Source organism: Chelonia mydas, chromosome 20, assembly GCF_015237465.2.
Source record: "Chelonia mydas isolate rCheMyd1 chromosome 20, rCheMyd1.pri.v2, whole genome shotgun sequence".
Lineage (NCBI taxonomy): Eukaryota > Metazoa > Chordata > Testudines > Cheloniidae > Chelonia > Chelonia mydas.
The window spans coordinates 17,877,557-17,902,956 of NC_051260.2; the positions used below are offsets into that span (position 1 = coordinate 17,877,557).

The following is a 25,400-nucleotide window of genomic DNA, read 5'->3' on the forward strand; positions in this document are numbered from 1 at the left end:
AGCCGAGTGAGCCAGGAGCGGGGGTCTATTCCGCGCTCTGCCGGTGACCTCGGGGGGGGGGGCCTCTCCGTGCCTCAGTTTCCCCTCCTGCCCCTTCCTCAGTTAGCTTGTGAGTCCCGTGAAGCAGGGACTGTCCCGCGCTGTGTGTCTCTGCAGCGCCCAGCACAATATGACCCTGGTCCTGGTTGGGGTCAGTGAGGAACTGGGCACGATCGACCCTCAATATAAGCCAGGGTCTGCGCAGCGCCCGGCGCGACAGGGCCCTGGTCTTGGCTGGGGTCTGGGCGGCGCCCGGCGCGACAGGGCCCTGGTCTCGGCCGGGGTCTGGGCAGCGCCCGGCGCGACGGGGCCCTGGTCTCGGCTGGGGTCTGGGCGGCGCCCGGCGCGACGGGGCCCTGGTCTCGGCCGGGGTCTGGGTGGCGCCCGGCGCGATGGGGCCCTGGTCTCGGTTGGGGTCTGGGCAGCGCCCGGCGCGACAGGGCCCTGGTCTCGGCTGGGGTCTGGGTGGCGCCCGGCGCGACGGGGCCCTGGTCTCGGTTGGGGTCTGGGCAGCGCCCGGCGCGACAGGGCCCTGGTCTCGGCCGGGGTCTGGGTGGCGCCCGGCGCGATGGGGCCCTGGTCTCGGCTGGGGTCTGGGCGGCGCCCGGCGTGACGGGGCCCTGGTCTCGGTTGGGGTCTGGGCAGCGCCCGGCGCGACAGGGCCCTGGTCTCGGCCGGGGTCTGGGCAGCGCCCGGCGCGACGGGGCCCTGGTCTCGGCTGGGGTCTGGGCGGCGCCCGGCGTGACGGGGCCCTGGTCTCGGCCGGGGTCTGGGCGGCGCCCGGCGAGACAGGGCCCTAGTTTCGGCTGGGGTCTGGGCGGCGCCCGGCGCGACGGGGCCCTGGTTTCGGCTGGGGTCTGGGCGGCGCCCGGCGCGACGGGGCCCTGATCTCGGCTGGGGTCTGGGCGGCGCCCGGCGCGACGGGGCCCTGGTTTCGGCTGGGGTCTGGGCGGCGCCCGGCGCGACGGGGCCCTGATCTCGGCTGGGGTCTGGGCGGCGCCCGGCGCGACGGGGCCCTGATCTCGGCTGGGGTCTGGGCGGCGCCCGGCGTGACGGGGCCCTGGTCTCGGCCGGGGTCTGGGTGGCGCCCGGCGCGACGGGGCCCTGGTCTCGGGCGGGGTCTGGGTGGCGCCCGGCGCGACGGGGCCCTTGGCTGAGGGCTCTGTGTAACGTGAACAATTAAGGATCACTCTTGCACGGTTGCCAGGAGTACTGTTCTGATCAGCTCCGGCCACCCGCCCCAGTAACGGCACGGAGAGCTGGCGGGTCACACTGACAATATTTACATCCTTTATTTGCACCAGCAGGACCAGCCCCGTTGGTGCTTTACAGTCTCGTTCTCGTTAGCCGGCCCGCGCTTGGGTCTCCGTGATTTTAGCTCCTGGCTCAACCCGGGTGGACAATCTTCCCTGTCGACAAAGCTCCCGTCGCCCCAGGCCTCTGGGCTGCTTCTCATTTGTAGTGTGGCAGCTGCCAGGTGCCCGGGGCCTGCTCCAGGGCGTCGCGGGGCCGGGTCTCTGCCTTGCACCTTGTGCTGTTACTTACCCCAGTGCAGAATGGCGTTACCTGGCAGGACGCCGGCGGGGCTGGGCCAGTGCTCTGAGCGGCTCCTTCCTCCAGCTGCTGGGCGGGTGTCTGACTCACAGCTCAGGGCTGTCAGAGTGGGGCTAGAGCGGGAATTTTCCCCTCTGCAGCGTGGGGCCTGGACCCCCCGGTCCTCGGACCACTCCAGCACAGGGCCCCTGATCAATTCCCTGCACGGCAGAGCCTCCAGGGCTGTCGCTTCTGTTCTCTGCCCCGGGCCTGGCCTGCTGGGCTCAGCACAGGGGTGACGTGCTGAAAGGCTGGACTGTCCCAGGGCTCAGCACCCAGCCTCCGGGCGGGCGCCCCAGAGCCAGCCCCCAGAGAGGCGCCCCGAGAACAGCCGGGTTGGCCCGAGAGCTCCTTCATGCCGCCCAAACGCGCCGGGCTCTGTTGGCAATCCCGGCCCCGAGACACTCTGCAATTGCCACTGACCCTTTGACTCTGCTGGCTCCAGGGCCAGCTGCTCCCCAGCCCCTTGACAACAGCAAACAAGCCGCGTGGTGGGAAAAGTCCCGCAGGGGAATGCACCAGCGGTTGCCTGGGTCATACGAACAGGTCCCTTCGCCCCCTGCCAGAGTCTCCCTTACGCTCTCTTCACACTGACTGGGGCTTTCGCTTCCACAGTTATTAACGTCAGTGACCTCCCCGCCCTGTACCGGGGTCCCTGCCACGCCGCGCCCGGCTCAGCCCCCACAGGAGAGGGAGCCTGGTGTCCCTGAGTCCACTCCATGGCCGGGGATACGCGGGGACAGAGGGTCTTGCCATTCAGCTGATCCGAGTAACGGACCCCATGGCCCGTCTCAGTTGCACAGACCCGGCGATCCCAAAGCCCGTCTCGTTAGTGTTGAACCGTTTTCACAGTGATCCCGTGGGTCTCTCCGCATCGTGACCGGGGCGGCCGCCTCCCCAGCTGGGGCAGAGCTTGTGTGCGGCTCGGAGGCGCCTTCCCCATTGCTGGGAGAAGCGGTTTGTGGCGGCCGTTAGCGCTGTTCCCCTCCCCGCACAACTGTTCCGACTTTATTGTTACAGGCGTTTCCTGCTGGGACCGGGGTCTCCCAGCCACCTGCTTCCCCAGCGGGGCAGATCTCAGCTGCAGCCAGACGTCCCTCCAGCCAAGGACATGGGAGATTCCAGGCCTAGACGTCCTGGGGGTGTCTGTCCTGCTCCGGACGCCTCCCTCCCTCTGATCATTGCTCTCCGGAGAGCAGCGGGTGTGTGCAAGGGAGGCCCCGTGCTGCCAGAGCAGAGGCCATGAACCCCCAGTCCCTTGGCATTGCCCAGCATCCCAAGGGCTAACGGGGGCCTCCCCATGGGCCAAGGGGGAAAGCAGCCGTGAGGAGCCCCAGGGCTCCGAGTCCTGCAGTCCGGGCCTAGACTCTGTGCTCCACTTCAGGTGTGTTCTGCGCGGCCCCGTTCAGGCTCACCTGCTCGGCCGGCTTGCCCTGCTCGGCCTGCCGGGCCTGCTTCTGCTTGAGCCGGTACTTGCGGATTCTCGTGGAGCGGTAGTACAGGTAGATCCCCACGCCGAGTCCAGTCACCGCAGCGGTCACGGCGAGCAGCACCAGGACCAACAGCAGGACGTTGAGATCTGTTACAGAAGGAGCGAGGCCGAGGAGGAGTAAGAGCTGGTTCAGCCTAGTGGGCAGGGCAGCGGGCAGTGGGCTGCGACTCAGGACACCTGGGTTCTACTCGCCTCAGCCACTGGCCTTGGGCAAGTCACCCATGCGCTCAGTGCCTCCGTTTCCCCTTCCACTCTTTGCCCGTTTACATGGTGAGCTCTCTGGGGCAGGGACTGTCTCTCACGCTGTGTCTGGGCAGCACTCGGCACGACGGGGCCCTGATCTCAGCTGGGGTCTGGGCGGCGCCCGGCACGACGGGGCCCTGATCTCGGCCGGGGTCTGGGCAGCGCCCGGCACGACGGGGCCCTGATCTCAGCTGGGGTCTGGGCAGCGCCCGGCACGACGGGGCCCTGATCTCGGCCGGGGTCTGGCAGCGCCCGGCACGACGGGGCCCTGATCTCAGCTGGGGTCTGGGCGGCGCCCGGCACGACGGGGCCCTGATCTCGGCCGGGGTCTGGGCAGCGCCCGGTGCGACGGGCCCTGATCTCAGCTGGGGTCTGGGCAGTGCCTGGTGCAATGCGGCCCTGGTCTCGGTCAGTGTTCTGTCATATTACACATAATTAGTAGGAGGATGAGTTGGGACAGAGATGAACCTGAAAACCGCCAGGCTGCAGGATGCTGGACCCATCCCCGCTTGCTTCGGGGTGGGAGTGATGCTAGGACGCACCCCCTGAGCCTGGGGGTGGGGGGCTGTGCCCTGGACGAGCCTGCAGAGTACAAGCCACACCGATGGAACGGCCAGACGGGATCACTGGGCCGGCCAGTCTGACCTCCAGCAGGACGCCAGGCTGGAGAATGGCAGCCCGGAACCCCATACTGAGCCCCCGTGGCTTTGGGGGGCGTTTGGGCTCCTAAATCCCATGGAAAGCCAATGGGATTTTACCTAAGAGACCCATTCACTTGTGTTCCTAAATCTCTTTGGGGCTGTTGCAAGCCTACCCTCCAGGTCGCCTGCTGGAGGATCCACCAAAGGCTACTTACACTCCACGTGGACGGTCACATCCCGGCTGGCGTTGCCGTGCATGTTGAATGCTTCACAGTGGTAGGTCCCGGCGTCCTCTCTCCTGACCTGCTGCTGCACCCCGATGCTGAAAGGCACCCCGTCCTTCTTGCACACCACGGCTGGCGCTGGGTTCCCCTGTGCCTGGCAGGAGAAGGTTTGCTCCGTCCCCTCCTTCCAGGTCCACTCCCTGGGGCAGCCGGAGTCGTCCATCCTGGGCCCGTCTGGAAGCGAGAGGGGGCAGTTGGTTACGCTGCCCAGTGCCGTGTAGCCCCATCTCCTGCCTGCCCCCGGGGCTGCTGCCAAGGATGGCGTCTCTCCCCTGCCACATGTGCCTCCTCGCTGGGCTCTCCCCGCTGCCCCGCCTGGCTCCAGCAGGCCTTGCTCTGGGGCAGCAAGGGGGCCCTGCATGCAAGGCACCAGCCTGGACTTGGGAGCTCAGGGGTCAAGCCCTGCCTCTGCCATGGTCGCCCGGTGTGACCCTGGGCCTGGGCAAAGCCCAATAGTCACGAGAAGGCCTCAGGTTCCCCATCTGTAAAATGGGGCGAGGGATTCTTCCTGCGGCTGGCTTGTCTCATTAGCTTGGGAACATTCCCTGAGGCAGGGACTGTGTCTGGGCGGTGCCCGGCGCGACGGGGCCCTGGTCTGGGCTGGGGTCTGGGCGGCGCCCGGCGCGACGGGGCCCTGGTCTGGGCTGGGGTCTGGGCGGCGCCCGGTGCGACGGGGCCCTGGTCTCGGTTGGGGTCTGGGCAGCGCCCAGCGCGACGGGGCCCTGGTCTCAGCTGGGGTCTGGGCGGCGCCCGGCGCGACGGGGCCCTGGTCTCAGTTGGGGTCTGGGCAGCGCCCAGCGCGACGAGGCCCTGGTCTCTGCTGGGGTCTGGGCGGCGCCCGGCGCGACGGGGCCCTGGTCTCAGCTGGGGTCTGGGCGGCGCCCGGCGCGACGGGGCCCTGGTCTCAGTTGGGGTCTGGGCAGCGCCCAGCGCGACGGGGCCCTGGTCTCAGCTGGGGTCTGGGCGGCGCCCGGCGCGACGGGGCCCTGGTCTCAGCTGGGGTCTGGGCAGCGCCCAGCGCGACGAGGCCCTGGTCTCTGCTGGGGTCTGGGCAGCGCCCAGCGCGACGGGGCCCTGATACCCTAATGCTAAGAACTGACTGGACCCAGAGCATTTCTCTGGCGGCTGCTGCATAGGAATGGCCGCCCCAGGTCGCAGGCACAAGGAGAGCAGCCGAGTGCCTCTGAAGAAAAGCTTGTGGGAGCGAGCGGGAGGATGGGCCAGGAGCCCTGGGGTCGAGTCCTTGGCTGAGGCACTGAGGCGCTGGGGGGCTCAGCTGCCATCTCTGAAAAGGGGGCCTTGCTTCCTGACTGCAGGGGGGTGAGCGCAGAGCGTGGGCCGTGGTGAGGGGCCGGAGCAGCACCTAAGACAGCCCCTGTACTCACAGAGGACAGTGAGCCTGGCAGACGTGCGTTTCATGGTTTGGTTGTCTGAGGCAAGCCTTGCTTCACACGTGAACTCCCTCCCGTTGTCTTCCTCGCCAGCCGTCAGTGGGAAATGCACAAGGGGCTGGTCGCGGGCGCTGGGGACCAGGACTCGCTTGGCGTCTCTGAGCTGGAGCAGGACGTCCGGGGGGTGGGCTTTAGGAGAACGGCACGTAACGGTCACGCTGCTGTTAACGTGGGTCTGGGGCTCAGTTATCTCCAGGATGGGCTCAGGGAGACCTGCAAGGAACCAGGACAGAGCTGCAGTTTGGCCTCGGCTGCTGATCCCCCCTCCGAGGGGCTGCCCACCGGCCCCCCCGGCAGGACGCTTCCCTCGAGATTGGACGGGTGAGAGGGTCGAAGCCAGCTGGGGCACTGGACACACCTGGCCCATTCAAGTTACCACCCAGATCCCGAATGGAGTTAGGCCCAGATCCCATGGGAGTTAGGCACCTAAGTACCTTTGAGGACGTGGGCCCAAATTCCTCCTGAAAGTTGCTCCACACATGGACTGGTACCTAAATCCCCATGGCTCCCCCCACCTCTCCCCTCCAGCTCTGGCCGGTGAGGGCTCCGTTCTCTGGAAGCGCCCGCTCCTCATGCCATGCGTCAGGGTACGAACCTGCCACTCCCTAGCGGGGCAGGCCAGGCCAGGGGCAGACTGACCCCAGTCTCCACATGGCGGGGGGCTCGGTGGCCTTGCCCACTCCCCTTCCAGCCCAGCGCGGCTCTGAGTCTGGCTCTCTGGAGTCGCTGGGAGGAATTCCCTGGCCTGGGATACACAGGTGCTCGGACGCGATGACCTGAATGGTTTGATGGGAGCATCCCCGGCTCAGTGGAGCACCCGTGTGGAAGGGGAGCCAGGTCAGAGCCCCACCGAGGGTCTGTCGGGGGACGAGTCCCAAGCCAGGCTAGGACTTGGGGCGGGAGCAGGGAGGGGATCTGGGGCTGGGGGGCCCGTGGGAAATTGGGCCGGGGGGCTGAGTTTCCAGTGGAAAGTCCAGGGGGAGGAACCGACATGAAGTGAAACCAGCCTCCGTGGGAGGTGAACCCACAGAGATCTGCCCAGCCTCTGCGCCAGCCTGGCCCACAGTGCAGACGTCACCTGCCAAGCCCCCGAAATCTGGGCAGGCCCCGCTCTGGGCGTGGCCGGGAGACCCCCAGACACTCACTGTAAACGAGAACGCTCTGCCCTGCGGATCTGGACACGGGCCCCACGGACACGGTGCAGGTCAGCTGGCGCTCGCCTGCGGAGAGGGACTGAACCTCGCCCTGGGCTGTGGCCCTGTCATTCGATGTGGTGACGGTGAAGTTCAGGCTCTGACCCCCAAAGGACAGGTTGAACTGGGCCTCTCCAGCGGCAGGGAAGACCTTGGTCACTTCACAGCGGGCGGTCGCCTTGGTGCCCACCTCTATATGGTGGAAGATTTGGAGCTGGGGCTCCTCTGGGAGAGCTGCAGCAGGTGAGAAAAACCATCGCGGGGCATCAGGGAAACATCAGCAAAGGAGCCACTTGGGACCCAGCGAAGAAATCCAGAGACGCAGTGAGATCGGGGGCTGAGATGCAGTTTGCTCCGGATCTAACTACCAACCTGTTTATCTAGCCCTGTGCTGTCCCCCTCCTAGTCCTCTAGCCCCATCTCATCTCTCTCTATCCCCCCACTGTCCCCTACAGCTGTCTGTCCATCCCCTGCCCAGACTGCACCCCTCTATCTTCCTATCCACCCCCAAACTGTGCACACACACTTCTCTTGCCATCCCTGTACCCCCGCCCATCTAATGGACCCATCTCTGAACTTCCTGGCCCGTTCCACACCCTGCTGTCACCAAAGCCCCGTAGCAGCCCCGAGCGCGCTCTGCCATCCTCTGCTCCAGCCAGGCCAGGCCCCGAAGGGGACGAGGCACGTGGAGGGGAAGGTTGAAAAAGGGGAAGAAACCATCACCCCAAAGGGGAAGCAGGAGCCTGATGCCGCCCGAGCGACTGGGTGTTGCGGGGAGCTCCGTGCTGCGGGGGTGAGACAACCCACCCCCTAGGGACCCTCCCTCTGGTGGGTGGGCGGGGTGCCCCACCCTGGGTTCGGACAGTACCCTCGGCCCTGAGCCTCCACCCCCAGCACTTTGGCAATGTGACAACACGTCCCCCCTCGATGTGGGGCATGGGAGAGGGGTGGCGTCCCTTTAAATAGCTGTGAACCCTCCACGGGTGCTCCCTGTGTTCGGCGTGTCAGAAGCCAGCCCCAGCGCAGGATGCGGGGAGCTGGGCCTGGCGGGGCGGGTGGAACTCGCAAGCAGGGTGATGTGGGACCTCACGCTCTGGTTGTGCAAAGAGCAGGAGCCGCATCAGTCGGCGTTAGGGGAGCTCCCAAAGGGGTAGCCCCGGAAATCTCGGCCACCTGGGAGAACAGATCTCAGCCCCCAACCTGGGACCGGCATCGACGGGCCCAGGGCAGCACAGACTCCATCCTGGCCAGGGAGCATTTGATGCCCCTTTGTGGAGGTGTGAATGTCGGCAGGGGGTGCAGGGAGCTGGGCAGCCAGACAAAGCCCATGTGTCCCCTGAACTGCCAGCACCTGGAGCGGTGTGTCTGGCTCACAAAGCGTGTCTCCGGTGCACGGAGGATAGAGCAGGGTCTCCGGTGCACGGAGTGGTGTGTACGGCACATGGGGCATGCAGGAACTCACCATAAACCTTGAGCTCCACCGCAGAGGAGCTGTTTTCGAAGTGCGGCTCGTGCGGTGTCAGGTCCAGAGCTGCGTGGCAGGTGACCTCCTGCCCGTGGTCCCGTTGCTGAGGGGTGATCTTCTTGGTCACCGTGACATTGTCGGGTCCGGCCCTGGTGTGGTTCTGGAAGGTCTCCGTGTGCAGGATCCGTCCCCCCTGGCGGAGGGTCACGGTGAGGTGCCTGACGGGCGCCACGTTCAGAACCCGGCACGTCAGGTTATAGGCCCGGCCCAGCTCCAGCTCCGGGATCCGCTCCAGCACCACCCGCTCCGGAGCCCCTGGAGCCAGAGGGGGAAGGACCCGAAGGTTGGTTAATTGGCTCCCGTAGACCCGGGTGCTGCTGAAAGCCACCTCCTGGGGGAAGAGCCTGGAAGGTGCATTCCTGCACCCCAGGCCGGCTGAGCTGCAGGGCAGCTCCCCCACAAGCAGGGCCCTGCCCCAGAGGGGACCCTGCTGGCGGCGAGAGCCAAGCCATCTCACTGACCGGCCAGCCGGAGATCTAAGTGGGGTAGGGGGCTGGGATGTGGATTCCTGCCCTGCCAGGAGCCGGACCAAGACCCACCAACTCGTTCCACCCAACGGCTGCCAGAGGGTAACTACTCGCCGGTGCTGCCTGGCTTAATGGAGCGGAGCCAGTGGCCCCAGAGGGGAAAGGCCCGTGTCCCATTCTCTGCCCCCCGAGCCAGCCAGTCCCCTGCCCTAGGGCCAGATCACAGCTTTGTACCCTATTTTCTGCCAGCGAGTTTCCCCTTCCTCTGGCACGACCCTGCACCCAGAAAGTCTCCGTGGCACAAAAGCCGCCCCAGACCCCTGCAGCGGGGAGCCAGCGGCACTTACGGTAAGCGGAGATGTTTGCAAACACCACCTTCACACGTCCACGGCAGGTGAAGTAGCACTGGGGGGCCGACACCCACTCCGTGATATTTTTGAGGAGAAAGGCCACCCACCCGGGTCCAGTTTTTTCGTCGGTTTTGGTGAGCGAGGTCTCCAGGCTGCCCCTGGCATCAGGATCCAGGCACGTGGTGCTGCAGTTTATCCAGACGGCCCCCCCATATGCCACCATGGGAGCTTCTGGCAAAACGCTCACGTCGAACGAGCCCCGCACGGCCCCTGGAACGGCAAACGGATCCGTCACGCTGCGCCTCTGGCGACGCACACGGCAAAGCAGCGGGTGAGACACACAGCACAAGTGGGTGAGCCCAGCCCCTTTTCCCTGGCAGGGCCCAATCCTCGCCGAGGTGCAGGCTGGTTTGGCTGGACATGGCTGGGGCTCTGCGCTGCGGCCCGAGGGGGGCCGTACCTAGCCGCTGCTCTTGGCCAGGTGCTGGCTGAGCGAAGGCCCCAGCGTCCCCTTCGCTTTGGAAAGGGGCCCGGGTTCGGTTAGCTCCCAGCCTGAGGCACAGTCGAGGGCCGGAGTGATGGGGAAGCACTTGGGCTCTGCAGCCCCTTTCCAGAGAACCACGTGGTGCTAACGAGGCCCCGCTCCTGCCCGTGCCTTTCCCCGGGCAGGAGGAGCTCGGCCGGCGAGCGTTGTGCAGGGGACCCAGGAGAATATCCCCACCCTCCTTCCCAGCGCTCAGAGCGTGCCAGCAGCCCTTCGCCGCTCTCTCGAGATTACCGGGAACCTGGCTGAATGCAGACACCCGCCAGGCGCCCCCTCACCTCTGCACTCTGCCCCTCGGCTGCAGTGGGGTTCGAGCGAGGCCTGCGGCTTTGCACCAATCTGCCGAGCCCTGGGCCTGAGTGGTTTGCTTTCCCGGGTCATGGGAGTGGGGAATTCCTGGCCTCGTCCCGCCCAGCCGCGCCCGCTGGGCACAGGAATTCCAAAGAGCGTCCAGGGCGGACTCTGCCCTCGCTTGCACTAGCAACCACTAACCCCGGGGCAGGAGCCCGGTCTCCCCTTTCACCGGCTCCCCCAGCCACCCGCCCCAAAGAATTCCGGGTCGGATCCTCAGCCAGTGGGAATCAACCCAGCTCCCTCGGCTTCAGGGGCGCGACGCTGACTTACACCCGCCGGGCACCAAGCCCATCATATGAAATTGGCAAGGACACAGAATAAACAGAATGGGCCAAGCGTGTCCCTGTTGTAACCCCCCTGCAGAACTTGGCCCTGCGCAGGGGCTGGGTTTAATACTCAAGAGGCTGAACTCTGTGTCCTTCATCTAGCGAAAACATGCTGTTGATTCCTGTGGGAGTTTTGCTCCAAGAGGGACCGGAGTTTTGGCCTCTTAATTAACCACCCTAAACTATTCGTGTCGCGTTCCAACCCTCTGAGTCCTGCTCCGGCCCAGGCCCCCCGCCAGCTGAACAATGGCGAGCAGCGGGTGTGCCAGGAGGAGGAAAAGCACTTTCTCTCCCTGCAGAGTGCGACCGCTCCAGCCTGCCAGGTCCATGTCGAATCCGGCCCCTAGATTTCCCCCAAAGATTTAGGGGCTGATTTCCCCACCCCCACCTCCCGGCCTGGCTCGCCATGCATTTGACCCCCGTGCAAAGCGAGCATGAAACACTCCTAGATCCAATGGGGGCAGCGCTCCCCTCGCACTTGGGAGTCAGGCCCCCTTCATCAGCCCCACGCACAGGGGCAGATTCCAATCTCAGCTTGCCAGCATCGATCCAGAGTCACTCCGGAGTAAGGGGAGGGGCGATAGTCACAGCAGGATGCACAAGAGTGGAATCTGTCTTGTGGGTCTGGAAACTTTTACACACACACACACACACACACACACACACACACACACACACACACATAGTATATGCACTAGGGACATAGACCCCCCCAACATACACACACACACACACACACTGTGTAATCACTGGGGACTCACACACACACTGTGTGGATAGAACACTGGGGACACACTTTGCTTCTCGGCACAAGTATCACTTTGGGAGATGCGTGCACACACCCAGAGTATAACACTGGGGAGTCTCTCTCTCTGTCTCACACACACACACACACACACGCACCCTCTTCTGCTCCATGATCCACCCAGCCAAACCCTGTGGTGCCAGGGTGCGGCGGGCAGCGCCCGCCAGGCCAGGGGGCTGCAGGAGAGGTGATCGGTCAGGCCGCTTACCTGCCAGAGCTGTCAGTGCGCACCAGGCCCAGAGCAGGACAGGGACAGGTTGAGCCATGGTACTGCCGGCAAACCCTTCCTGGGGGCTCCGGGGATGGACCCTCCCTGCGGAGCAGCTGGGCTGGTCCTGTGGGGACGGCAGGCGCTGAATGAGCTGCCTGAGAGCCGCTTTATATGTTTAGACAAGAGTTCAGTGCAGTTCCCGGAAGCCCCAGCCTTTCTCGGCTGTGCTGGAGGAGGGGATTTCCAGCCTTGCTTTGTCTGAGGGACTTTTGATTTTCTAAGGCTTTCCAAGGCGTGGTTTCCCAGGGAAAGGCACACAGCCCCCGTCCCCCAGCTCCCCAGCCCCGGTGCCCTCCGGGGGGCTGGCTTGGTTGGGACAGAGCCCTGACAATTGATTATGTAGCAACAGGGACAATATAGTGGCTTACCCGTCCCACACTGCCAGGATTCCCAGTCCAGTCGTGCCCCCCAAGCCCCGCACACACGCTGCACCAGGGGCCTCATTTGCTATGGAACCAGGGGGTACCCCCCCACCAGACCTTGGGTCTCTCCCCATCCCTGACTTTTCATAGGTCTATATGCTCCACTTCCCCCTCCCCCCATCACAGATACTGGTCTAGATGCTGACACAACTCTCCTCACCCCCGAACGGTCGGATGAACCCCTGCTCTCACTCCAGAGGGAATCAAACCCCACAGCAGGTGCCCGGAGCCTCCTCACGATCTAGGGAGCCCAGCTTGAGACGGCGTAAAGGGGTCTGACTGACAGCGACCCAGTGCTCGGCACTGGCTGGGCACCCAAAATCAACAGCTGCTTTTGCAAATTATCTGCCTGCACATGGCTGAGAGAGAGAGAGAGAGAGAGATAGGGTGTAGATAGATAGATAGATAGATAGATAGATAGATAGAGGGGGTGTCTGGGGATAGATAGATAGTGTGACGAAGTGGGACTGTTCTTAACGTTTCCTCTGAATAGTGTGGGAGTGCCTCAGTTTCCCCCATGCAGTTTTTAAGTATCTAGGGGGTGGGGTAAGGGTGTATGATCATTGCAGAGCCCTAGAGGGCAGGTGTGTGCAGGGGTCTGGACACAGAGAATGGCCGACACCCTGTTTCCTGGCCACTGATGGCCTGGGCCTTCCCCCCTGCAAGGTGAGAGCTAAAGGGTTGGAGAACAAACGGATCAGGTGACCTCCTGGCCGGGGAAAGGAACAAAGTCCAGAGGAGGAGGGGCTGGAGAGAGTTTCAGTTTGGGGCTGGCTGGGACATGGAGTGAAGGGCAGACGTGGTTGTCTGGCTCACTGCCCCCCAAAATGGACCCAGCTGAGGGGTCCTGTTCTCTGCACCTACAAGCTCTGTGTTAGACCATGTCCCTGTCGTCTAATAAACCTTCTGTTTTACTGCCTGGCTGAGAGTCACGTCTGACTGTGGAGTTGGGGGGCAGGACGCTCTGGCCCCCACAGGAGCCCGCCTGGGCGGACTCGCTGGGGGAAGCGCACGGAGGGGCAGAGGAGGCTGAATGCTCCGAGGTCAGAGCCAGGAAGGGGGAGGCCGGGTGAGCTGTGTGTCCCGCAGACAGGCTGCTCCCAGAGAGGAGACTGCCCCAGAGTCCTGCCTGGCTTCATGGGGAGCAGTTCCAGAGCATCGCCCGGGGACTCCGTGACAGATAGATAGATAGATTGATAGATAGAGGGGGTGTCTGGGGAGAGATGGATAGATAGATAGATAGGTAGATAGATAGATAGATAGAGGGGGTGGATGGATTGATAGTAATACAAATAAATAAATTAGATACAAACACACAAATAAATAATTATGATAATAATCTAGAGGGACAGACAGACGGACGCTACGGAGGGCAAGGGGCTGTGGCTGCTGTTGTTTTTGCAGTCAGGGGCCCGGTCAGAACTAGGGCCCATTCCAGATGCTGCATGAACAAAAATAAAATGTAACCCTGCCACGCATGCGCGTGTAAAACGCCAGACGCGCATCTAGCCCCCGCCCCGAGGGTCACCTTTCCCCCGCCGTGCGCGCTCCCGCGGCTGCCGCACCCCCCGCCGGCTGCCTGGGCTGGCTGCAGGGTGAGTACGCCCTGTGACAGTTGTCGGCGGCGCTCTGCCGCGTCTCGTTTCATCCTTGTGGTTTAGGGGTTGAGCAAGGGACAAGCGAGTATTTATAGCATATAAATATAGCAAAACTCTCTGCAGCCAAGTGGGGGGGAACCATTTGGCCTTGTGGTCAGGGTGCTGGGCTGGGACTTGGGGGAGCTGGTTTCAATTTGCAGCTCCACCACTGACTCCCCACGTGAGCTTGGGCACGTCCCTGAGTCGCTCCGTGCCTCAGTTTCCCCATCTGGAAAACAGGGTAATACAACAAGCAAGTCCGTGTTGCCTAGTGGACAGAGCACTGTGCCGGGGCTCAGGACACCTGGCTCCCATTCCTGACTCTGGTTCTGCTGTCCCGTCAGAATGGTGCGCACGTGTCGGGGGTCCTTACCAGGGCTTGACAGCTCCGTCGCTGGCTTAAAACAGCTCTGCAGTCAGAAATGGGGCTGTCTGCGTCTGCTGTTTTCCTTTGCGATGCTGGGAGGCCAGAGGGCCGGGCGGCGTGACTCTCCGAGTGCACGTGACACCCTCCCGTTGGACACCCGGGAGCAAGGAAGTGGTGCTGTGGGATACACAGGCAGCCTGTTCCGCCTCTGGGACGCTGAGCATCGCTGGGGACAGCAGAGCCTTCAAAGAAAGGAAACATTGTGGAATCCATTCGCTCATTGTTTGTATTAAGGTACCTGACCCAGATCAGGGCGCCAGCAGGCCGGGCGCTGCCCAGAGCCCAACCCAGATCAGGGCCCCAGCAGGCCGGGCACTGCCCAGCCAGAGAGAGCCCCTGCCCCAAGAGCTCACGCTCGGAGACAAGGGAAGGATCATTATCCCCAGTCACAGGTGGGGAGCTCAGCCTGGCGGGATGCAGTGGTTTGCCCAAGGTCACACAGGGCGTCTGTGGCAGAGCTGGGAATCAAACCCAGGCCTCCAGAGTCCCAGCACAGAGCCTGACCCGCCCTGCTCCCCAGCACCATGTGCTGTCAGCCCAACCTGCCTACACCAGGGGCTGGGAGCAAGGCAGGCGCAGGGCCTATGTGCCAGGGCCCCCCCCCCAGCCCAGGCCAGTCTCAGGGGCCCCTCCCCCTCATTTGAAAGTCCCGCTTCTCCCCCAGAGTGCCCGTCCCACACCTGGGTCCTAGTTGAGCTGATCCGCACTGCACAGGAGAGGGGGGCCCGGGCAGGGCGGGGACACGCCTCAGATCTTTGGACCTGTGCATTTGCCAGGCATTTCTTCCATTTATGGAGAAGTGTCGGAGCCTTTGCCTGGGGATGCCTGGCCTGGGTGTTAGCACCAGGGGGTTTCGCTTCCTTTTTCCAGGCTGAGCTCATCAGAGTCATTCCTGCACAGACGGAACAAGCCCACGTTCCCCAGGGGCTTCTCCAAAACGCTGCATCTAAAAACCAGGGCTCAGGATCACGCTTTAAACCAAGCTCCCGCCCATGGTGATCACAACCCCCGCCCCCCATAACGAGCTCTTAACCTGGTTCTGTTAAATAGCTAAACTCCCCTCCTGCCACTTCAGGGCAGCAGGGCTGGAGCTGGCTGCATTCCACCCTAGAGCTGGCTGCATTTCCGTTTGGCGCGGACTTTTCAGACTGCCCAGTGCCCAGTTAGGCACATGCCAAGAAGGCTGCTCAGAAGAGCTCCCTGGCTTGGTCACTAGGGTCGGACCGAGGCGGCCGAGTCTGAAAATCTGGCTGCTTATTTAGGCAGCGAAATGGCAACAGAGTTTTGGAAAGTTTGGCCCCGTCTGGGGGTGCGGCTAAGCCTTTGGGAATCTGCTGTGGGAATCCTGGGCAGCTCAGACCCTACTTCCAGGGGGGCAGAGGCAGCGCGGGGTCCCCACACATCTGCCCTGAAATTCCATCCATCACCCGCCCCTTCCTGGCGGCTTCCCCTCCCCCAGCCTTTCCCCAGCGCCCGCGGCTGTGCCTTGGCAGGAGCTCCCGGACCTTGGCGCTGCGGCCAGTGCCTGGGACATGCCAGATTCTGAGTCCTCTGGAGCCAATGCAGGGGGGCGGGGGGGCATGGCCACAACTGTGACCTGTTCTGTAACGTCCTGGCGCTTCAAGGCTGCGGCTGGGCCTTGGTGGGGCGGGAGGGGGGCTGCTTGGACCCAGCGCTCCCCACAGAATCCCCCAGATTAGCTTCCCCCCTCCCCCGCTGTGAGTGTTTCCGTGGATTCACGGTCAGAATCCAAGAGCCAGATTCTTGGCTTTCCCGTTCTTGTGTTTGGGGCAGGGGCTGGAGCGTGAGAAGTGGATTTAAACCTCATTTGCATGCCCTGTATTCTGGGCCCCACTCGGTTCCTGGTGTCCACAGAGCAGCCTCAGGGCTGCTCAAACTCACAGTCTGCTCCCCACAAGCCCTAGAAAGCGGGGAACAGCCGTGGTGCAGGGTGTCCCGCCACAGCCCCGAGCTGTGCCCTAAACCAGGGGCTGGGAGCTCCAGGCTGAGCAGGGGGCCCCCCGCACAGGGGATCCCCCGGGGGCCTGTTCCCCGTCACAGTAACGCCCCTTTGCTCTGCCAAAGTAAACAGCGCTCTTCCAGACCTGGTGTAGCCTTCCGCCCCTCTGGGTGCCCCTCCCTTAGCTCCTAGTGTATGGGATCAGCTATTCACCCCTCCCGCCCCCCCACCCCTCCCCTCCCATCCCCATCCACACCCCTCTCTCTCCCCCTCCCTCCCTTTACATACACACCCCTCACCCCCCCACACACCTCCCCCCTTTACGTCATCCTGCAGCCTGCCCCCGCAGCGAGCCCTCCCATCTCGGGCGGAGGAGCCTGCGTGGTTACGGGGCCCGAATGGCCGCTATGCATTGCTGCCTAGCGGCCTGGGCCTGAGAGATGCTTGCCCCAGCCGCCCAACGCTCCCAAACTGACACCAGCTTGCCACGAAGATGACAACTAACTAGGCAAAGCAGGTCATTAGGGTCATTATTATTGGTATTATAGTAGCGAAATCAGGACCCCGTCGTGCCGGGCGCTGCCCAGACCCCGACCAAGACCAGGGTCCCGTCGCACTGGGCGCTGCCCAGACCCCGACCGAGACCAGGGCCCCGTCGCGCCAGGCGCTGCCCAGACCCCGACCGAGACCAGGGCCCCGTCGCGCCAGGCGCTGCCCAGACCCCGACCGAGACCAGGGCCCCGTCGCGCCAGGCGCTGCACAGACCCCGACCGAGACCAGGGCCCCGTCGCGCCAGGCGCTGCACAGACCCGACCAAGACCAGGGCCCCGTCGTGCCAGGCGCTGCCCAGACACACAGTAAGAGACAATCCCTGCACGCAAAAGTTTTGAGTCTAAACAGGGGCACAGCGAGGGGAAAGAACTTGCCCCAGGGCAGTGGCAGAGCTGGGAATAGCACCCAGCTCTCCTGAGTCTCACTCCTGCGCCCGCCCCACCGCGCCAGCCTCAGACCCGCTGGAGCCCGCAGCTTTGTGCTCCTGCCTTTGACGGAGGCCAGGCTGCGGCTGGGTGATCCATGGCACCCCGGGCCCTTCCGGCGCACTGTCAGCCCGGGCTCCGAGGCAGGCCAGCGCGAGAGGAAGGCCTGGTGTTCTGGGGAAATTCTCATGTGCTCAGGGTTATTTTGGGGCTGGTTTGTGGTTTAACTGTCTCTGATGTCAGCCTCACATGGAGCTGCGCTCTGCTCCGCCTGCCCCCGCCATGGCACAGGGGAAGGGTGTGCGAGGGTTTATCAATGGCCAGGGCAGGGGAGCCGTATGAGCCGAGAGGCAGGAAAGTCCGGGTGGGAGGGGAAAGCCGGGGGCTTCTGCTTTGGCCCTGAGTGTGCAGTGCCGGAAACACTGAGAGACACATGAAAGCCTGTGAAATAACACTTCCCCTTTCCCTTTGCTGCACAGTCCCGTGGGGCCTCGTCCTTTCCCTGAATCTCCAGACTCTCAGCCCCCTTTCGGGGGAGCTCGGGTGGGAATTTGCCAGGAAAAGAGCTCCAGGTGCAGAAGGGCGTCACGCAGCGAGGAGACCCCCTTTGGCTCTGGAGAGAGAAACCTGGGCAGGCTGAGAGTAACTGTGCAGATAGTCTTACACCTCCCCTCATCCCCGCCAGCCCTCCCCCTCCATCCCTCCCTCCCCCTCCATCTCTCCCTATCCCTCCTCATCCCCGCCAGCCCTCCCCCTCCATCCATCCGTCCCTCCCTCCGTCCGTCCCCCTCCATCCATCCCCCTCCGTCCCTCCCTCCGTCCGTCCCCCTCCATCCATCCCCCTCCGTCCCTCCCTCCGTCCGTCCCCCTCCATCTCTCCCTATCCCTCCTCATCCCCGCCAGCCCTCCCCCTCCATCCCTCCCTCCCCCTCCATCTCTCCCTATCCCTCCTCATCCCAGCCAGCCCTCCATCCATTCCCCTCCGTCCCTCCATCCATCCATCCCTATCCCTCCTCATCCCAGACAGCCAGACCTCCCCCTGCAACCCTCCCTCCCCTCCATATCTCTCCATCCATCCCCCTCCATCCATCCATCCTTATCCCTCCTCTATCCATCCACCACCCCCTATCCATCCATCCATCTCCATCTATCCCCATCCCCCCTCCATCCATCCATCCGCAGTGGTGCTGGAACAGTTTTTAGAGTGGGGGTGCTGAGCTGCACCCCCCCTTACCCCTGTCCACACCCTTCACCGTCCTCTAGAGCTGGGGCCAGGAGCAGGACTGAGGCTCCAGGAGGGGGGGGCACAGACAGGGTAAGGGGGCCGAGGCTGGGGCCACAGCGGGGGGCAGGTGCGGAGCCGTTGGGCATGGGGCCAGCAGCTGGGACCCCCCACAAAACCTGGGGGTGCTGCAGCACCCCCCACACCCCTAGTTTCCAAGCCTATGTCCATCCATCCATCCCCCCATCCTTACATCCCCATCCCCCTCTATCCATCCCCCCACTCCCCCACATTCTGTCACTCTACCCCGCCATCCCACTCTCTCGGTCCCACGCACACCCCTCTAGCTATGTCCAGCCGCAGGATTCGCTTGGCTCCCTCTCAGCTAGGAGACCAGCTTGCAATGCAGCCTCGTCTAGGGCCGGCAAAGGCTTCACAGCCGCACCTCTGCAATGGTGGGGGGAGAACCCTGGGCTTCATGAACACCGGATAAATGCCAAGCCATGCACATTGGAAAACATCATCCCAGCTCTACGTATAAAAGGATGGGGCCTAAAATTAGCTGTTACCACTCGAGAAAGATCTTGGGGAGAGTCCTCTGAAAACAGCCACTCTGGGCAGCGGCAGCCAAAAAGCAAACAGAACCCTGGGGATCATTAGGACAGGCATCGATAATAAACGGAAAATATCCTGTTGCCTCTCTATAAATCCATCGTACGCCCGCACCTTGAGTACTGCGCCCAGATGCGTCGTCCCATCTCAAAAAAGATACTGTATATGGGATCTGGAAAAGGTACCAAGAAAGGCAACAAAAGTGATTTGGGATTGTGGAACGGCTGCCGTGTGAGGAGAGATTAATAAAATGGGGGCTTTTCAGCTTGGAAAAGAGAGGACTAAGGGGGGATATGACAGAGGTCTATAATCTCATGCCTGGTGTGGAGAAAGTGAATAAGGAAGTGTTATTTACTCCTCATAACGCAATCACTAGGGGTCACCCAATGAAATGAACAGGCAGCAGGTTTAAAACAAACAAAAGGAAGTATTGCTTCACACAACTCAGAGTCAACCTGTGGAACTCCTTGCCAGAGGATGTTGTGAAGGCCAAGACCATAACTAGGTTCAAAAAAGCACTAGATAAGTTCATGGAGGATAGGTCCATCAATAGTTATTAACCAAGATGGACAGGGATGGTGTCCCTAGCCTCTGTTTGCCAGGAGCTGGGAATGGGCGACGGGGGATGGATCACTGGATGATTCCCTGTTCTGTTCATTCCCTCAGGGGCCCCTGGCACTGGCCGCTGTCGGAAGACAGGACACTGGGCTAGATGGACCATTGCTCTGACCCAGTCTGGCCGTTCTGGTATAGAACCCAGATGTATCTGCCCCCCACTGTAACCCACTTGACCCCACTCCCCTCCCAGAGCTGAGATAGAACCCAGGAGTCCTGATAGAGCCTCTCTCTCTGCAGAGTTAGTAACAAAGTAAGAATATACATTAAATTTTTAAATCTAACCAGTGTCCCTTAGGTAACTTGCCACAAGATGTCAGAACATGCTAGTATTAAAGCTGGGTATGTCTAATATTTGTTGAATTTTCTTTCTTTTCTATAGGAATTAGATCCAGGGCTCCTGTCAGCTAAGTTCTCTGCCAAAACACTAGTTTCTTCAAGTGCCTACGGGCAAAGTTGCCCCTCCCCACCAAAATCTGAAATGGTGCCCCCGGTAAGCGTGAAAGCAGCTGTGTGGGTGCGTGTGTTTGTGCGAACGTGAGTATTGGTGCCATACGTGTGTTTGGGTGGAGGTGTGCACATTTGTAAGCATATATGAGCAGATGTGCGGTGCAGAGGGCTGTTTGCTTTTGCAACTCCAGCTGGCTCGGCCGTGCAGAAACAGACACCAACATTCCCGGCGCGTGAAGCCAGCAGCTCTGGATGGCTGCAACACGCGGCATCTTTGTTGCTCTGCACAAGAGCCTGTGCACGGGGGCCTGGGAGTTTGTTCCTTCCAGGCCCTCAGCACAAGCCCTTCGCCCTTTCGCTGGCTCGAGGCTCGGCTCCCCGCTGCAGATTTTCCCAGCTGTTGCTTCCTCAGGAAGCTCCGGAATGGGGACAGGGATCCTGCCGGGCATGGGGGATTATTCCACGGCTCCCTCTGTGCCGGGGCGGGGGAGAAACAAGGCAGGGGCCGGGGAGCTTTGCTCACAGCTGCCTTTGGTCGAGGTGCTGGCCGGAGCTGGCATTTCTCTGGACTCGCTTCGCTCCGCCTCTCCCTGCGGCTTCCACATGCCCTAGTCCTCGCGCTCGCCCACACAAAGCCGGCTTCCCGCGGGCCCGCCAGGAATGCAGCGGATAGAGCCGCTGCTTGGACTCCTGCAAGGTCAATTTCCTCCGAGCCCCAGCCTGGGCCGCTGGCCACCGCGGAGCGCCCAGCTCCTCCCAGCGCTCGGGGGGGGGGAGGCCTCGCCAATGGCCGCATCACTTTCTCCGGGTGGGCTGGTGCTGGGAAAGTCCGGAGGCCGCTGCGCACAGCTCCCCACACAGCTCCCCACGCCGCCAGAGAGGAAGTCAGCAGCTCTGGGGGTTTCTGGTGGCGGGCGCCGCATGGGGGAGGGAAAGCAGGGCGGGGAGAAAGCCCAAGCTGCAGGGGGAAGGTGCCGGCCCCCAGCCGAGGCTGCCGGAGAGTGGCTCTGGCTACGCATACATGGATCCCTGGCTCAGAGCTACGCGCCGTCTTCCAGCCGTCCCAGGCAGGAGCCCCTCGGTGTGCTAGAGCCCCCAGGGGACCCACTCTCCCTGCAGGCCTGACCACGTGGCCCCACGGCCTCCAAGGCTGAGTCTCTGGGCCCCAGCCCTCCTGCTGCCCCCCGTGAGCTCTGCCTGGGGGGTCCGGCTGAGCCAGACGCTTGGGCACAGACCTGGCCCCTCTGCCGGGACCAGCACGGCTCAGCCAGGACTGGCAGCGACCCCCGGCCGCGGCCCACAAGCAGCAACGGGCTCGTTAGCCCCCGGCCTGGGAAGGCCCCAGGTTGGCGCAGAGCAGCGAAGGATCAGACACATGGTCCGTGCGGCCGAGCCAGAGCTCCGCCCGGCCAAGCCACCGTGGGGTCCGTCTGGGCTGGATCTCCGGCTCTGTCAGTCCTGGTGAGAGCTGCTGAGCCCCTCTGCGGGCCCGTCCTCACCCCCGGCCTCCTGACACCTCCCAGGCCATCGTCCCGGCCCTGCGGAGCCCGGCCCAGGTCCCACGTGCTGCCCGCCCGTTACATGACCCCCCCGGTCTCCTGCTCAGCCCCCGGAGCAGCTGCTTAAGCCTCCTTTTCTCACGGGTCGCGGTCCCGGGGCCTGGCCGCTCAGGCACAAAAATATTACAGAAAATGTCCACTTTGTTACAGGGGCTTTGGGGTCAGAGCAATGGAGCCAGGACTCCTGAGTTCTCTCCCTGGCTCTGAGAGGGGGGTGGGGTCTGGTGGGTCTGAGCGGGGGCGGGCTGGGAGCCAGGACTCCTGGGTTCTCTCCCCAGCTCGGGGAGGGGAACAGAGTCTAGTGGTTAGGGAAGGGGGGCTGGGAGCCAGGACTCCTGGGTTCTCTCCCTGGCTCTGCCTCTGTCATATGAGTCACTGCAGCTGTCTCCTGTGGGAAGGAGCAACGATCCTGACAGGCAAGTCGTGAGCCTGCATTCTTGTGAAGACCTTGGGCCTCCTTTCCTAATCCCAAGCTAATTTCAGCAGTGCAAGCGAGGGCCTGTAGCGCAGCGGGGCGGGGGCGTGACATGCTGCCAGCTCTCGCCCCCGCTGGGATGGAAGGGCTCAGGGAGTCAGGGAAACGAGTCGCTCCCGTGATCGAAGAAGCTGGGGCTGGGGCTGGGGCTGGGGCTGGGGCTGGGCCCCCCCTCTCCCCCCCAGCTGACTGCATGTTGCCTTTGGGCACCCCCCACCCCGCTGGACTCGGAGCAGCCCGGACAATTCCTGTTACCAGCACAGAAAGACAACCCTGGGCTTCCACCACCCAGCTGAAGCTGTAAGAACCTCCCCCCACCCCAGGTTTTAAAATGCAAAATAACCTCCTGAAAGACACTGCTCTAACCACTAGACTCCTCCTCCTCAAAGCTGAGACTAAAACCCAGAAGTCCTGACTCCCAGCCCCACTCCTTTAACCACTAGACACCACTCCCCTCCCAGAGCAGGGAGAGAACCCAGGAGTCCTGGCTCCCAGCCCCCTGCTCTAACCACTAGCCTCCCCCTCCCCAAAGCTGGGAAGAGAACCCAGGAGTCCTGCTCCCTCTCCTTTTCTTTTGCTGCTTGTGAGCCATGATAACACCCTCTTGGCACCAGTGAAAAGCCAAGGTTCCTGCCACTCTTTCCGGGGCGGGGACGGGATCGGGTCGGCAGAAGAGGAAGCTCTCGAGGACTTTACTTCCTCCACCACAAACATCGGCTGGAGCGCCAAAGCAAACCTCCACATCTCCACGGAGATTATCAGCCCGGAGCCGGGCACCTGGAATTGACCGGGCCCGTCCTGGCACACGCAGACCGAGATAGGCTCGAGCCAAGCAAGGAGGAGCTGAGCGGCTGCTGCCCTCAGAACTAGCCTCAGCCACAGCTGTTAAGGCCAGGAGAGACCCAGGACTAGGGCTGGTCTACACCACGAAGTCAGGTCAGCTTCACTGCATCACTCATGCCCCGTGAAACCGCGTTACGCCGACCTAAGGCCCAGCATGGACAGGGCCAGGCTGAGGGGAGAAGTCATCCATCGTCCTAGCTGCTGCCTCGGAGAGGTGGATTCACCCCAGCCCGAGGAGAATTGCTGCATCTGTGCCAATGTAGCGTGTCTGGTGTAGACACAGCCTAGGCCTCCTGGAGAACACAGGCCGAAGAACAGGAGAGGGGCTGATGGCATCATCCCAGACCTCTACAAAGCCAGTGGGTACCCGGCCCCCACCTCCAGAATGAGCAATCAAGCCTGGCTATGTAGTAAAATCAGCTGGGGAGCTACCGCCCAAGGCCCTAGGCTGCGAGCAGCTCTGAGCGGAGCTGCGTGGGCTGGCAGGCTGCCCTGGGGCTAGGCGATCGATTGGTGTGTGTTGGAGGCAGGAGCTGTGAGAGAAAGCTGGGGCACAGAGCTCTCTGGAGGGGCAGGGGTGGGGACGTTGGGCCAGGGCACGGCCTGCTGCGGCTCGTTCCCACAGGGTGCGCCTTCTCCATCACCAGCAGGAGCGCAAGTAGGGCAGATCGGCGGCTCACCGGTGCGGCACCTCCTGCTGGTCGTCCTGGGAATTAGCTCGATTCCAGCCTTGGAGCGCCCTCTGCTGGCCAGTGGCTGTCCTGCCTCAAGCCCCTCTGTCCCTCCCGGACCCCGGAGCCCCTTTACCTCAGGGTTCTGCCCCAGCAGCACCCCCACATGCTGGGTTTCCCCTACCAGGGGAACCCCCAACCCTCTAACCCACCTTGCCTCAGTGGCTACAGCCAGTCGTCATCTAGCCCCTGGTCACTGGGGCAGACGCAGTCTGTAATGGCCACTCATCACTGGCAAGGGGTCAGCTGCCTCTGCCTATCCCCAGGCTGCCCCTCTCAGCCCCAGTCCCTGCTTAGGCCTTTAGCAAGGCCTCAGCCTGGGGGTTTACCAGGCTGGAGCTCCCCAGCTCCTCTGGCCTTTCCCCAGCCCTGCTCTGCTCCCGGCCCCCTGAGCTCCCAGGCAGCCAGGTCCTTCTTTCTCCATGGCTGGAGTGAGACTCTCACCGCTTTTCCTAGCCGCAGCCCTCTCCAGGGCTGCTTTTAACCCCTGCCTACTGGAGTGGGGCAGCCTCCCCACTACGCCTCCCATACGCAGTACCGGGAAGAGATTGTTAGTGGATACGGGGTACCGGAAAGACGTGGAGGTGGCGGTGGGGCTGCACTCTGCTCCTTGAAGGAGCAGAACGCGGCTAGGGAGAGCATTCATTCTTTAAATGGCTTTAACTGCACAATACATATACTAACAAACTTAAACAAAGGCTTGGTTTAAGTTTGTTAGCATATGTATTGTGCTGTTTGGTCAGGAGTCCTCAAGAGGGGAGGGGTGGAGTGGGGGGGGTGTTGGGTTGGGAACTGTCACCTGATGTCCTGGGACTACCTCTGAGCTCGTTTTCCCTGGCAGCTTGGGACTTCAGTGCCTTGCCTGGTTGTGCCAGAGACACTCGCCTGCTACAAACGCAGACCCAGGTCTGAACCACGTCCCCCACAAGCTGCAGGCTTAACTGAAAACAGCTTAAGAAGTGCTCCTGTCCCCAACACCCAGATACCCAGCTCCCAATGGGATCCAAACCCCAAATAAATCCATTTTACTCTGTATGAAGCTTATACAGGGTAAACTCAAATTGTTTGCCCTCTATAACACTGATAGAGCACAGCTGTTTGCTCCCCCAGGAATTAATTGCTTGCTCTGGGTTAATTAATAAGGAAAAAGTGATTTTATTAAATATAAAAAGTAGGTTTTAAGTTGTTCCAAGAAATGACAGACAGAATGAAGTAAATTACCAAGCGAAATAAAATAAAACACGCAAGTCTAAGCCTAATACAGTTAGAAACTAAATGCAGGTAAAACTCATCCTCAGAGAGGTTCCAATAAGCTTCTTTTACAGACTAGACTTCCTCCTAGTCTGGGTCCAGCAATCACTCACACCCCTGTAGTTACTGTCCTTTGTTCCAGTTTCTTTCAGGCATCTCTTTGGGGTGGAGAGGCTATCTTTGGAGCCAGCTGAAGACCAAATGGAGGGGTTTCCCAGGGCCCTATATAGTCTCTTTTGTGGGTCGAAACCCCTTGTGTTTTCCTATGCAGAATCACAGCTACAAGATGGAGTTTTGGACTCACATGGGCAAGTCACATGTCCGTGCATGACTCAGTTTGCAGGCTGATGCCATTTTTTACAAGTTAGTTTGAATGTTCCCAGGAAAGCCCAGATGTGGATTGGTGTCTCTCAAGGTCCGTTGTCAGTGAAGTGTTTCTTGACTGGGCATTTACTGAGAATAGTCTTTTCTCAAGCAGCTGACCAACTGCATCACTGAGGCGACTTAAAATCAAACAAGTAAACAGCCAATATTCATAACTTCGAACACAAAAATGACACATGCATACAAATAGGATGAACATATCCAGTAGATCATAGCCTTTGCAGAGATAGGTTACATGGCATTTCCAGCACAAAACA

The 25,400-nt window shown here is 62.1% G+C and overlaps 1 protein-coding gene across 5 annotated transcripts in view; it reads right to left on the bottom strand.

The window, feature by feature from the left end:
• Window positions 1-14,292, bottom strand: part of LOC102947410 (hemicentin-1) — a 78,916-nt gene extending 64,624 nt beyond the window's left edge. For all 5 annotated transcript variants that reach the window (XM_043532489.1, XM_043532487.1, XM_043532486.1 and 2 more), the window contains exons 1-7: window positions 14,011-14,292; window positions 11,516-11,642; window positions 9,276-9,548; window positions 8,399-8,716; window positions 6,889-7,170; window positions 5,678-5,956; window positions 4,224-4,466 (exon numbers count right to left, since the gene is read on the bottom strand). In XM_043532489.1, coding sequence (XP_043388424.1) covers window positions 4,224-4,466; window positions 5,678-5,956; window positions 6,889-7,170; window positions 8,399-8,716; window positions 9,276-9,548; window positions 11,516-11,642; window positions 14,011-14,277 — 1,789 coding nt within the window. In that variant the 5' untranslated portion in view covers window positions 14,278-14,292. The remainder of the gene's footprint in view (window positions 1-4,223; window positions 4,467-5,677; window positions 5,957-6,888; window positions 7,171-8,398; window positions 8,717-9,275; window positions 9,549-11,515; window positions 11,643-14,010) is intronic.
• Window positions 14,293-25,400: the final 11,108 nt, after the last annotated feature.